Source organism: Coregonus lavaretus (assembly GCF_964263955.1).
Source record: "Coregonus lavaretus genome assembly, contig: HAP1_SCAFFOLD_410, whole genome shotgun sequence".
In the NCBI taxonomy this organism is placed as follows: domain Eukaryota; kingdom Metazoa; phylum Chordata; class Actinopteri; order Salmoniformes; family Salmonidae; genus Coregonus; species Coregonus lavaretus.
Window position 1 is genome coordinate 290,669 of NW_028161218.1, and position 13,872 is coordinate 304,540.

At 42.7% G+C, this 13,872-nt stretch overlaps 1 protein-coding gene across 1 annotated transcript; it reads left to right on the forward strand.

Moving 5' to 3' along the window:
- Positions 1-3,921: 3,921 nt before the first annotated feature.
- On the forward strand, positions 3,922-13,335 carry LOC311121005 (uncharacterized protein). The gene is made up of 5 exons (XM_084195550.1): positions 3,922-4,116; positions 7,716-7,835; positions 10,622-10,759; positions 11,387-11,711; positions 11,853-13,335. The coding sequence occupies exons 2-5, from the start codon at positions 7,730-7,732 to the stop codon at positions 12,568-12,570; spliced, it is 1,287 nt and encodes a 428-aa protein (XP_084051676.1). The 5' UTR covers positions 3,922-4,116; positions 7,716-7,729; the 3' UTR covers positions 12,571-13,335.
- Positions 13,336-13,872: the final 537 nt, after the last annotated feature.

The following is a 13,872-nucleotide window of genomic DNA, read 5'->3' on the forward strand; positions in this document are numbered from 1 at the left end:
CTCTCCTCCACCTCCTCTTTGACTGCTCTCTCCTCCACCTCCCCTTTGACTGCTCTCTCCTCCACCTCCTCTTTGACTGTTCTCTCCTCCACCTCCTCTTTGACTGCTCTCTCCTCCACCTCCTCTGACTGCTCTCTCCTCCACCTCCCCTTTGACTGCTCTCTCCTCCACCTCCCCTTTGACTGCTCTCTCCTCCACCTCCCCTTTGACTGCTCTCTCCTCCACCTCCCCTTTGACTGCTCTCTCCTCCACCTCCCCTTTGACTGCTCTCTCCTCCACCTCCTCTTTGACTGCTCTCTCCTCCACCTCCTCTTTGACTGCTCTCTCCTCCACCCCCCCCTTTGACTGCTCTCTCCTCCACCTCCTCTTTGACTGCTCTCTCCTCCACCCCCCCTTTGACTGCTCTCTCCTCCACCTCCCCTTTGACTGCTCTCTCCTCCACCTCCCCTTTGACTGCTCTCTCCTCCACCTCCCCTTTGACTGCTCTCTCCTCCACCCCCCCTTTGACTGCTCTCTCCTCCACCCCCCCTTTGACTGCTCGCTCCTCCACCCCCCCTTTGACTGCTCTCTCCTCTTCTTCTTTACCTTCCATCTTCACCTCCTCTTCATACGTGGTAGGCCATGAGGTGGATCTGTAGCTAGTATGATCAAAAGAGGCCCAAACAGTAGAGGGTGAATTCCAAATAGCTAGATAGTACAGGCTACATTACATTGTGGTTTTCTAAAGTTGCTTGCTAGTAGATAATAGGCAGAATCTACCGCACACCCAGAGCTGATTTGTGAAGGTGCTGAAGGCAAAAGGCAAAACTGGAGAAACAGCAAAAAGTCTCCGCACAATTTAAAGGCGTTTGCTACCTCACTATGTGGTAGCTCGCTAGTACAAGCTACATTCCATGGAGTGGTTTTCTAAAGTCGTTTGCTACCTAGCTATGTGGTGGCTAGCTAATACAAATCTACGCTCAGTTGCCAGTTTATTAGGTACACTGCAGAGTTCACATAAATGGTTCGTGCCTACAGACAGTGAGTCACGTGGCCGTGGCTTGCTATACAAAGCAGGCAGACAGGCATCGAGGCATTCAGTTACTGTTCCATTGAACGTTAGAACGGGCAAAACGAGTGACCTAAGCGACTTTGAGCGTGGTATGATCGCCGGTGCCAGGCGCCCCAGTTCCAGTATCTCAGAAACAGCCGGCCTCCTGGGCTTTTCATGCGCGACAGTGTCATAATGGTGCAGCACTACGGTGGGGCAGTGTTGTCGCCATTCTAGGAAGTAAGGAGGCAAAGGAAACAATACTAGGTGAGTGTACCTAATAAGCTGTATATTACATCGTTATTGTTTTCAAGTCGTTTGCTAGCTATGTGGTAGCTAGCTAGTACACGCTGCATTCCATAGTGTTTTTCTAAAGTCGTTTGCTAGCTATGTGGTAGCTAGCTAGTACACGCTGCATTCCATCGTGTTTTTCTAAAGTCGTTTGCTAGCTATGTGGTAGCCAGGGGTGGAAGTAGATTTCATTTATTTCTGGTATGGGACCTCCAATGTGTACACATGCTCGCGCATGCACCAAAATAATTAATGGGCCAAATCATAGAATTACATATAGAATCCCTATTAATTCAATAGGATCTCTGTGGGCCTAGACGTAAAGATTTGTCACTTTTAAAATGTATTACCTTTTATTGTGGCATAAACACAACCAGTCATGATGTTTCATCTCATTGTCAAACAATCACTTCAAAGGGCTCATTTACTAGGCTACCCCATGCACGTTCATCCACTAGAAACATATTTCCAGCCTCCAAACAGTGGTGAATGGAAAGAGACATCTGTTACACAAAACACCAGAAAGTGTAATGACATTTGGCGACAGTCATTAGGCCAGAATTTATGCGTCCACTGCTGTCCATGTGAGTCTCGTGTCAGCCGCTCATCTCTGCCTTGGCAACATGTCAGTGTTCTGGTTGAACCACATCACATTGTTGGAGAGTAGGCTATACCACCCGCCTCCGACATGTGGTAATGATAAATAATGCTGTAATAGCCTACAGTTTTTGACATTTTGTTTTAGTTATTGTGAAAGGCTCACGTTTTACTGGTACGGCGTACCCCCACTATTTATTTTGCCGGGGACGCCCGTACCGCCTTACTTTCACCCTTGGTGGTAGCTCAAGCTACATTACATCGTTTTCTACATTTTTATTTAGACCTTTGACGGCATGGCGGCGATGCTAGACAGGGGACCTTGACAGCTTCACGGAATACTGGCTGGAGCAGTTCTGTCCTCTCAGGTCCCCAGATCTGTGTAGGGCTCTGAGTGAATTTGAATGACTGAGGATGACTTTTTTTGTTTTGTATTATGTTTGAGGGGGTTAAGTTTGAGTTTTTCCCTTTTCTATTTTGGATTTCCCTCCTTTTTGTTTTCTGAATCCAGTAGTTGGCGGCAATACACCTTTTCAGGTTGTAGTCCGCCCTAAAACCCACCGAAGAAAAAGAGACGACAAAGATGATGAAGAAGAATTGATACATGCACATAGTCTACTCAATGGGGAGGGCATGAATGGTAACAATACCGGGACATGGTGCGCTTCGCTCCTGCTTGACATGCACTACTGTCCGGCAATGGCGTGGGAAGTAGTGTAGTATCTGAGGAATTATGACTTTGCTAACGTTTTCAAAATGGTATCTGAGAGGATGTTTATTCAGCTTGGAGGGAGCATCTGGGGAGCAGTTTTGTGGGGACACCCCATAGAACAGAAGAAGTCTGTTGTGTGGAGACAGGTGATTGGTCTGTATGGGAAACCACCCACATCATGGTAAAGATTATAAATACTTGGTTGAGACAAAGGAGATCAGAACAAACATATGATTTTGGGTCGCTGTTCTCCTGATGCTGCAGACGTCTGTAAACGTATGCTGAAATCTTGTGATATAAATAAAACTTTATAATCAAAGTACAGTGTAAGCGGACTCCTTGGTCTCACAGCAAAGATTAGCATTATACTTTATAAACAACAGTAGCTACCTAGTTTCAGGGTGACAGTCATACTAAGCACACGCATACAACGCATGAAGCAACAGCACACCCATAGTACATAAAAAAAAATATATATATATATAATTGCACATTTGCTATTGTTTGTGTAAAACTAACAGTGACTCGGACTCATCCTCTGGCTTCAAAACATAAGTCCAAACTCTCGCTGTATATTACCTCAATGTACGGTAGTTGGGTGGTAAGAAACACCGCTCAATCAAGACCCGAGAGCTTTCGACGCACGCCTACTACTTTCCTTTCGACACACCCACACTCCAATCGCCATATTGAACGGCAGCTACCGCCTTCTCGAATGTAGACCTTTTTTTGGAAGTACTGGTGCTTTCAAGACAACTGGGGGGGAAACGAAGTCAAAACATTACGTCAGTCATCTTCAGGTCGGAGCTCTAGAAAGATGCCCTCGTTTTTGACTTTGAATTCCGAGTTGGATGACCGTTCAAAACGATTTTCCAAGTCGGAGCTCGAGTAGCGAACGTATTTTGACATTATAACGTTAGCAGAGTTGTCTAATGGGACAATATATTGTAAGTTACTGGACAAGAGAGGTATTCAACGTCTCCTCTACCAAGATAATGGTGCAGCTAGCTAGCTAGTAACAAAAAAAGCTACCGCTGGCTAGTGTTTACTGTACGCCATGCAAGCTTTAGTCGCACATTATTCATCAACTCCTAAACTCACATTTAACGTTGAAAAGTCATTGTTGTTAATCGTTTGACCGAGTAAAGAAACGCGGGGAGAAAAAGGTTAAGCTCCAGTAGGACTGTGACATTTGTAAACTTCCGTTCCGTATTAAAACCGGAAGTTACGTAATATTTGTGCTGCCATCAGGAAGGTGGCTAGCAACTCAACGTTTTCCAAGTTATAAGAAGTAGACGCATATGAGACACTTGCTGATTTAAGGATTACTGCCACTAATAGAATGCGAGATAATTATATAGCTAGAACTCTATGAAAAGGACAGTCACAGAGAGAGAAAGCTAACAGTAGTACTCGCATCGTTAGCATAGGTGGGTGGCTGCTTTGTTTGCTGCAGTGCTGTAAACGTCAGAAGCTGGCCTTTTTGGTGAGTGCTGAAATAGTGGTAACATGTTAACAAAAATAAACCGTGATATTTCCGCCGTTATCGACGTCATGTCACTTGTGCCTCCACATATCATTGCTAATTGTAGCCCTCTGTCTTGTATGTCTGTAAACATCAGTTCAGTAATAATAATAACGTTACACATTTACATTTTACATTTACATTTACATTTTTTTTACACATCATGCCTCTGGCTACCAGCTATGTGCTGTGAGTAAATTATCTCCTTCTTTCTGTCACCAGTTATGTTTTCGCAAAAACCTACAGTGTCGAATAAAAATTAGTTGGTTTAAGTGTTTCCATTACCCATTTAAGCAAGTTGCGCATTAATAAATTGTCGTTAGCCTGTATTCCCTCCCACCCATCTGTTTCATGTCTCTGGTAGACCGAGAAAGCCTGCATGGGTAGAATGCAAGAATTGACTAATGTTTGCCATATTCTAATAATTAATGTGCCAACATATTGCCATACCATGTAGCTCTCTCTAACTCTAGGCGGCATTCTGCCTTCTCCCTACATGTTTCAGTGATTAGCTTCTCTCACAACTGTGTTTTAACGTTTAGAAACATCAATAATCATTGCTTGCGATAAGGCTCTCGAAACATATGGCCCTTATCTTTCATTAGCGAGAAAAAAATATATACACTTGCTGTAGCAGTTTTGCACAGATTCATACAGCTCTGGGTGCTTCCACCCGACGAAACTAGCTTTCACTACACTTCCCGAGTTACGCTTACACACAGGTGTTTGAAGGATGCTAGATAGCTTTGTAGCGCAGGTGGTCGCCTCTGTTTTCTGTAAACAAACGCTGTAACATGGATATAATATGGCCATGTGGGAACACTAACCCTATTAAGGTGTGTAGTAATTTCACTTTTTTTTATATTTTTTTATAAGTTCCTTATGTTTCCAAAACGGTACCGCAATCGATGCATGTTACTGTTTACAATAAGCGTCTAGGCTCTTAACAAAACTCCCTCGGTCAGAAGATACTATCGTAAATAGGCGCAAAAGCAGTTGGTTCTATGAATGGGGTAAGTAAAATGATGTACAGTGCCTTCGGAAAGTATTCAGATCCCTTGACTTTTTCCACATTTTGTTATGTTACATCCATATTCTAAAATGGATTAAATAAATACAAATCCTCAGCAATCTACACACAGTACCCCATAATGAAAAAGCGAAAATAAGTTGAAATGTTTGCAAATGTATTAAAATTAAACAACAGAAACCTTATTTACATAAGTATTCAGACCCTTTGCTATGAGACTCGAAATTGAGCTCAGGTTTATCCTGTTTCCATTGATCATCCTTGAGATGTTTCTATAACTTGATTGGAGTCCACCTGTGGTAAATTCAATTGATTGGACATTTTGGAAAGGCAAATCATATATGGCTACAGTTGATAGTGCATGTCAGAGCAAAAACCAAGCCAGGAGGTCGAAGGAATTGTCCGTAGAGCTCCGATTGTGGTGAGGCACAGATCTGGGGATGGGTACCAAAAATATTCTGCAGCATTGAAGGTCCCCAAGAACACAGTGGCCTCCATCATTCTTAAATGGAAGAAGTTTGGAACCACCAAGACTCTTCCTAGAGCTGGCCGCCCAGCCAAACTGAGCAATCTGGGGAGAAGGGCCTTGGTCAGAGAGGTGACCAAGAACCCGAGGGTCACTCTGACAGCTCTATAGTTCCTCTGTGGAGATGGGAGAACCTTCCAGAAGGACAACCATCTCTGCAGCACTCCACCAATCAGGCCTTTATGGTAGAGTTGCCAGACGGAAGCCACTCCTCAGTAAAAGGCACGACAACCCGCTTGGAGTTTGCCAAAAGGCACCTAAAGACTCTCAGACCATGAGAAACAAAATTCTCTGGTCTGATGAAACCAAGATTGAACTCTTTGGCCTGAATGCCAAGCGTCACTTCTGGAGGAAACCTGGCACCATCCCTACGGTGAAGCATGATGGTGGCAGCATCATGCTGTGGGGATGTTTTTCAGCGGCAGGGACTGGGAGACTAGTCAGGATCGAAGGAAAGATGAACAGAGCAAAGTACAGAGAGATCCTTGATGAAAACCTGCTCCAGAGCGCTCAGGACCTCAGACTGGGGCGGTGGTTCACCTTCCAACAGGACAACGACCCTAAGCACACAGCCAAGACAACACAGGAGTGGCTTCGGGACAAGTCTCTGAATGTCCTTGAGTGGCCCAGCCAGAGCCCGGACTTGAACCCGATCGAACATCTCTGGAGAGACCTGAAAATAGCTGTTCAGCAACGCTCCCCATACAACCTGACAGAGCTTGAGAGGATCTGCAGAGAAGAATGGGAGAAACTCCCCAAAAACAGGTGTGCCAAGCTTGTAGTGTCATGCCTAAGAAGACTCGAGGCTGTAATTGCTGCCAAAGGTGCTTCAACAAAGTACTGAGTAAAAGGTCTGAATAGTTATGAAATGTGATATTTCCGTTTTTGATTTTTAATAAATTAGCAACACATTTTTAAAATCCAGTTTTTGCTTTATAATTATGGGGTATTGTGTGTAGATTGATGAGGGGGGGAAACTAATCAATTTTAGAATGTGTAAAAAGTCAAGGGGTCTGAATGCTTTCCGAAGGATTGCTGATGCTATGTATTGGCCATTGAGAGGCTTTGAAGCCACCGGCGGCCATATTGGCACTCCCCAGAAGGAGCAGTCCTCCATAGGAATGAATGACATTCTACAGTATTTCAATCAAATGTTTCAAGGACAAAATTACATGTGTTTTAGTGAGGACAGTAACACTAGTAGTCTCTACAAATTATGCTTTAAGGAAAATGTTTTGATATCTTTTTTCATTTGTATATTTAAATAACATCATTTAAAAGTACACATTTCAAATGTCTGTAATAGAATAAATGTGGCAAAAACGAATGTAGTCATTAATAAATGAATTTCTGTAGCTTCCAAAGTATTTTTTACAACGGTGGGAGAGTGTCAAGATGTCGGCACGGTGGCTTCAACACAGAGACCCCTAAAGTAATCTAGTGTATATATAGATCATTGGGTAACTTGCTCTCCTGTAGATCTTAAATAATTGGATTGCGAAACTTGCCAGCCAACCAGAAAAGCAAGGCAAGGCAAAGCAATTCAGGCATTCTTGAATGTTAGAAAAACCCTTGTCCTAAAAATCAACTTTAATTTTTATAGTTGAAAAAATGGATTTTGCAGGCAGTAGGCATTTACAATGGAAATGTGGAGTTTTATATATAGTTACGTGATGACATCACGTGCCCAGCGTACCTTCAAAATGATCCTGATATAATTTATTAGAAAAACACTTTCCATCATAATTTCTCGTAGTAAAGAAAGTTTGGCCAAATAAAAATCTACCCCTGTCGAACAGATAAAAATGTTGATGTTTAGAAAAGTTATCCTAGATCTGTCGTTTCCATTGCATGTCGCAATTATATTTTTTGCAACATTGCTTTTGTCGAATAAACCTGGGTCAATGGAAACCTGCCTACTGTCGCCAAAACTAAATATTTCACTTCATTGTGTGTGTGTGTGTGTGTGTGTGTGTGTGTGTGTACGTGCTATCACACCCACAGATAAAGCACCGTATATGGATCCCCACATCAGTATTAAAGACGAACCCACTAGTGATGATGAAGTTACACACAGCTGGTGCCACCCTGTCCAGCCCTCACAAATGGACTACAGTCGTCAAGGTAAACTAGAATGTCACATTTTTGTATACTTTGTTTTTTAAAGAAGTGGGGCAGTGCCATTCCTCTCATATGTTCTGTTTTATTGGGTAGATTCTGAAATAGCAGTGGGCCGCAGCCGAACGCATGCTATAGGGGTATACGGTGGTGGTGGTGTTACTGCCTGAAAACATACCAACGTGCCAGATCTCACAACGACTGGATGGGCGTTTAACATACCAGCTAACCACATCATGTGATATAGCCATCTGATGCCAGACTGAGCAGTCGACGATGTGGCACGCAACCATTGGTTGATGCAATGCAGGAACACCACCAACGGTATATTTGTTCTGGAGCCAGCGGCTTAAACCACTAGACCACCGTAGGCCGCATGTCTCATTTTTAACATTGGGCATTTCCATGTGAAAGGACCCATGAGCACCAACATGTAAAGGTCATAGGAGAACGTCAAATGAAAGCTAAGTCTATATTTTTGAGAAATTAAGGCATATATACTTTTCCCCAACCATTGTCTATCCTTAATATTAGGAATAAGCAAAGCTTTGATTTCTGGTCAAACCACAGATAGAGGACTCTAAATGTATATTACCCGTTTTAGCATGGACGTTGCCATTGAGGGCTTCTACCATTTTAAAATAGTCAACTGGGTGGGGATTCCTATGGGTTGGGAGCATAGAGATGGATAGAGGACTCATCTTTGTATCTGTGCCATTTATAGCGTCTGTCAGCACCATTCAGGAAATCTCCATTTTGAAGTAGTCCATTTTCTTCTTCACGATTGGCTGATCCCTCCTAATGACCCGGTTGGACATGACTCCAACAGCTTCACCAGGAGGGATCAGCCAATGAAGTTGGAAGTCCCACCCAGTTGACTACATTAAAATGGTGGAAGCCGTCAATGCCGCTGCCCATGCTAATACAGCCTTCTGGCCACTAGAGGCCTCTATCATTCTCTATGGTTGCAAGCGATCAGCCAATGAACAGAGCATAGTCTTCTTCTTCAAATTGGTTTGCCTATGGTTAGTAAATGGGTTTAAGCTATATCGCCGCCATCTAGTGGCCACAATAAATAAATGAAAAGACTGCAGCGCTGCAGGTGGTGGGAAATCACCAATATTAGCTTGACACTTTTTTTTTCAAACACAAAAGAAGAAGAAAGTTAACCACTACTTTATAATGGAGATAGCATCAATGGCACTTCCCATGCTCTCACAGACACTACAATGGCACCGATACAAAGGGGAGTCCTCTATCTAACTCTATGGGTCAAACAGATGGAAAATGGGTCTTAGAGAACATATACCAGAAAAAGTCTTACTGCATCAGAAATACATCAAAACACAATAATGTTGAAGTAAAGACCCTTGCCAACTAATATCAACACTTATATTTCGTTGTGGAGAAATGATTTGCCTTATGCAAGTTTAAAGGGCCTGAACTGTCATGACTAAACTACCAGGAAGTTTGACAGGCTGAGTGGGCTGAGTGGGCTGAGTGGGTGGGGGAGCTTAAATTCATGAGCTCGCCTTGAATGACAGCTCTTTGAAAAGCTTATGTCAAGAAACTTGGATGCAGTGTTGCAGTAAAATGACTGGAGCGGAATCAGTGGAGTGCTATCAAATGCATCAAATGCATGGTCTCCAGGAAGTGGAAACTCTAACATAGTCTATTAGCTAGTAAGGTATCTTAGTGGTGTAGAGAACATTTTGTTATTGTGAAGGAAATAAAACAACAACTGTAATTGGCTCCAATGACTTTAATTTCCTCCATATTAAAGGGATAGTTTGAGATTTTGGCAATGAAAGCCTTTATCTACTTCCCCAGTGTCAGATGAACATGAACAGCTAGCATGCTAACTGTTCCTGTAGACTTCCAGCCATTGCGCTAACGCTAGTTAGCATTGGCTTGTGAAACTCTACTGAGCTCTGCTGTGCTGTACTTTGATGTTCAAACTTGTGAAACATAGACATCTATGATTGGTTCAGATTTGGTCTGGACCAACCAAACTTGATCTTTTTTGGGTGTGGAGCTCATTTCAAATAATAGCCAGTGTTTGGAATAACACCAGCATATGTAAAGGATGATATTGTATATTTCTACCTTTGTGTTCCTGTTCAGGATACATCACCATGAAGAGCATGACTTTCATATCCATCATTATGCATTTCTGTATAGTACAGATCAGTGACCAATAATTAAATTCCGTTACTGCAGTTCTGTTACCGGGTGTAAATCCACTGCACTTACTGTAGTTCAATAACAGCCCAAAAATAAAAAATAAAGTCAAGGTGTCATGTCTTTCTGCAGACATCTTTGAATCTTAATTCGTAGCAGCTATTTCGTTTTTTGAAAACTTGGTTACATAAATAACAGAGGGAGATTTTACCGAAATTCTGTTGCCAAATGTTGGATCTGCACAGTTCTTCTAGTAAAATGTTCAGTGTAAATTGTTAAAAGAGAGTGGTATGGTTTGTTAAACTTTGAAATCAATGGTGTTTGTTAGGCATACATTTTAAACTGGGAAATGGGAGTCTCAGCGCAGTTCCTTTACAGTGAAAAGGCCCTATAGTAACAAACCTAGCTAGTGTTGACAATAAGAATGGTTAGGCACAATTCCCATAACTCTCCAAAAATTCCCAGATGTTTTCAGAAATCTTGATTGGAGGATTCACGGATTTCCTGCTTCTCTTCTGATTCTGAGATTCTTCCAACCGGGATTTCGTTTTTTTTAAGGGGATTTTGACATGTACTGGAATCTTGGAACCCTAATTCTATTCCATCCCCAGGAGCTGTTGACAAGTCTGAGTTGGAACCAGATGATCTTCCAGGCCTCAGTGAGGCAAGAGAACCAACATTCAATGTGATTGTCAAAGAGGAGGAGGAAGAGGAGGAGGAGGAGGAGGAGGATGACATGGTTGACCGAGGTTGGGGTCTGGGGTTTGGGGAGGACAGTACTAGTGGCATAGTAATGTCGGTAGCATTGTGTTAAAGGCCCAGTGCGGTCAAAATTCAGTTTTCCTTTGTTTTGTGTCATATTTTTAAAACAAAAAATATATGATCAGTGTTATTTCCTGAATAACAAAGAGTCCCAAACCTCTCTGCCAATAACATTTCCCTCCCATTAGGTCCCTCCAATTAGAACCCTCACTCAGACCACTCCAAGACAGACCTAGCAAAATTTTTGCTTGAAAAAAATGTTTTTGCTTAAAGCTATTCTTTTTGACAACTATAATGGAAAACTATTACAGTAAGGTACTTAATTGTTACAGAGAAATTATTTGATATTGAGTCAAAAACGGCTGCATTAGGCCTTTAAAATTATGTCATTTACATTGTGTCATATGCCGGACATTGTATGACCGCCTGCCCAATGACTATCTGTGTCTCTCTCTCTCTCTCTCTCACTCTCTCTCTCTCTCTCTCTCTCTCATACACATAAACACATACACATTTTTTGTTTGGTCTAAACTATTCTAGCCTGGTTAAACCAGTCTGAGCGCTGAACTAAACAATAGTTTAACCAGGCTAAATCTATTCCATTGTCTCTCTAGGTTCAGACTCAGACTACACACCAAGTCCCACTGTGGTAGTGAAGGTGGGAGAACTCAAACCACCAACGAATAAGAACAAGAACACAGTAAAGAAACTTCACCAGTGCCCCGACTGTGGCAAAACCTTTGAGAGGCTGTCGCGTCTGAAGAGGCACGAGCCGTCACACTTGAGGAAGAGCAAGCACCCGTGCCCTGACTGCCACCAGTCTTTTCGTAGCCTCTCAGACCTGAGGAAACACAGGGCAACACACAAGAGCACCGAGAAGCTGACTCACCAGTGTCCACAATGTGGCAAGACGTTTGAGAAGCTATCGCGCCTCAGAAGGTAAGCCAGAGCACCAAAGACACATTTCTGTTCTGTAAAACTTAATGGACAATAAACGTTTTCTAATCTAATCTAACTTTCCATGTATTGATAATAAATTGTGTAAACGTAATGGACAATAATAATGTGTTCTAATCTAAGGCACCAGCCCGTACACCAGAGGAGAAAGAGGATGGACCACCCGTGTCCTAAATGTGGCAAGACCTTCAAGAAGTTATCTGGCCTGGTTCGGCACGAGCGAGGACACACCGGAGAGAAACCGTTCCCCTGCTCCCAGTGCGGGAAGAGCTTTGCCGACGACCGTCACCGGAAAGTCCACGAGCTGGCGCACCAAGGGAAGTTGGAGAGACCCCACCGTTGCGCTGACTGCGGGATCTGCTTCCCCAAACCATCCGAGCTTCGACGGCACCAACGCGCGCACACAGGAGAGAAACCGCACTGCTGCCCTGACTGTGGGAAGACCTATTCCCGGTCAGAGACTCTCAAGAGGCACCTTCTCATACACACGGGGGAGAGACCTCACCTCTGCACGGATTGTGGGAAAAGCTTCATCGACTCGCAGCAGTTGAAATCCCACCAGCGGATTCACACAGGAGAGAAACCATTCCACTGCCCTGTGTGCGGGAAGGGTTTCTCACAGAGGGGTAACATGAGGGCACACCATCGGACTCACACGGGGGAGAAACTTCACCACTGTGCCGACTGCGGGGCCAGTCTCTCCACATCTTCTAGTTTAAAAGAGCATCAGCTCATTCACACAGGAGAGAGGCCCTTCCAGTGTCTGGTCTGTGGCAAACGCTTTCTGCACATCTGGAGACTCAGAAAACACCAGAAGACACACACACACACACCGGACTAATACACACTGGACACACACACCGGACTAATACACACTGGACACACACACCGGACTGATACACACTGGACACACACACCGGACTAATACACACTGGACACACACACCGGACTGATACACACTGGACACACACACCGGACTGATACACACTGGACACACACACCCGACTAATACACACTGGACACACACACCGGACTAATACACACTGGACACACACACCGGACTGATACACACTGGACACACACACCGGACTAATACACACTGGACACACACACATAAGGAAAAAGTCTCTGTATGCTTTGAAAAGAGCAGCAACTGTAGTGTTATACTACTACTAATATTAATACTACTACTACTAATAATATTAATACTACTACTACTACTAATATTAATACTACTACTAATATTTTAATAATATTAATACTACTACTAGGATTGTTGGTTCAATTCCTGGGACCACCCCATACGTAAATGTGTGCATGCATGATTGTAAGTTGCTTTGGATAAAAGCGTCTGCTAAATGGCATTTTATTATTATTATTATTATTATTATTATTATTATTATTATTATTATTATTATTACTATATTACTAATCTCAGCAATCCAGAACCAACACAGTCATTTAATTCACTTGTATAGCTTATAGTAAGGATCTGCTTGTGAGTATTCAAACAAAATATGTGTTCAGAGGGGGGTATACTACGAAGCAGGATCAATGAGTTAGCCAGCTAACTTTCATAATATAATAATAATATGCCATTTAGCAGACGCTTTTATCCAAAGCGACTTACAGTCATGTGTGCATACATTTTTACGTATGGGTGGTCCCGGGGATCGAACCCACTACCCTGGTGTTACAAGCGCCGTGCTCTACCAATTGAGCTACAGAGGACCACCCATATGTAAAAACTTTTGATAGACAACCAGAAATAACTATTGATTTTCTGACTTAATTAAGAAATTCAAAATTAGATATGTGTTTTTGGTTGAGTCCAGTTAAACCATGCCAATTTCAAGGTTATCTTTCAAAACAAATAAAAGGTTGTATCAGAATATCTAGGTGAACTGGCTGGCTAACTCATTGATACTGCTTTGTAGGATACCCCTCTGGTCTACGCGTTGTTAGATTTTAATGAACATTGAACAATGCTGTTTATGTATGACATAACACTTTTAATGGTACATTATATATATATATATATATACATACATACATACACACAGTGGGGAGAACAAGTATTTGATACACTGGCGATTTTGCAGGTTTTCCTACTTACAAAGCATGTAGAGGTCTAATTTTTATC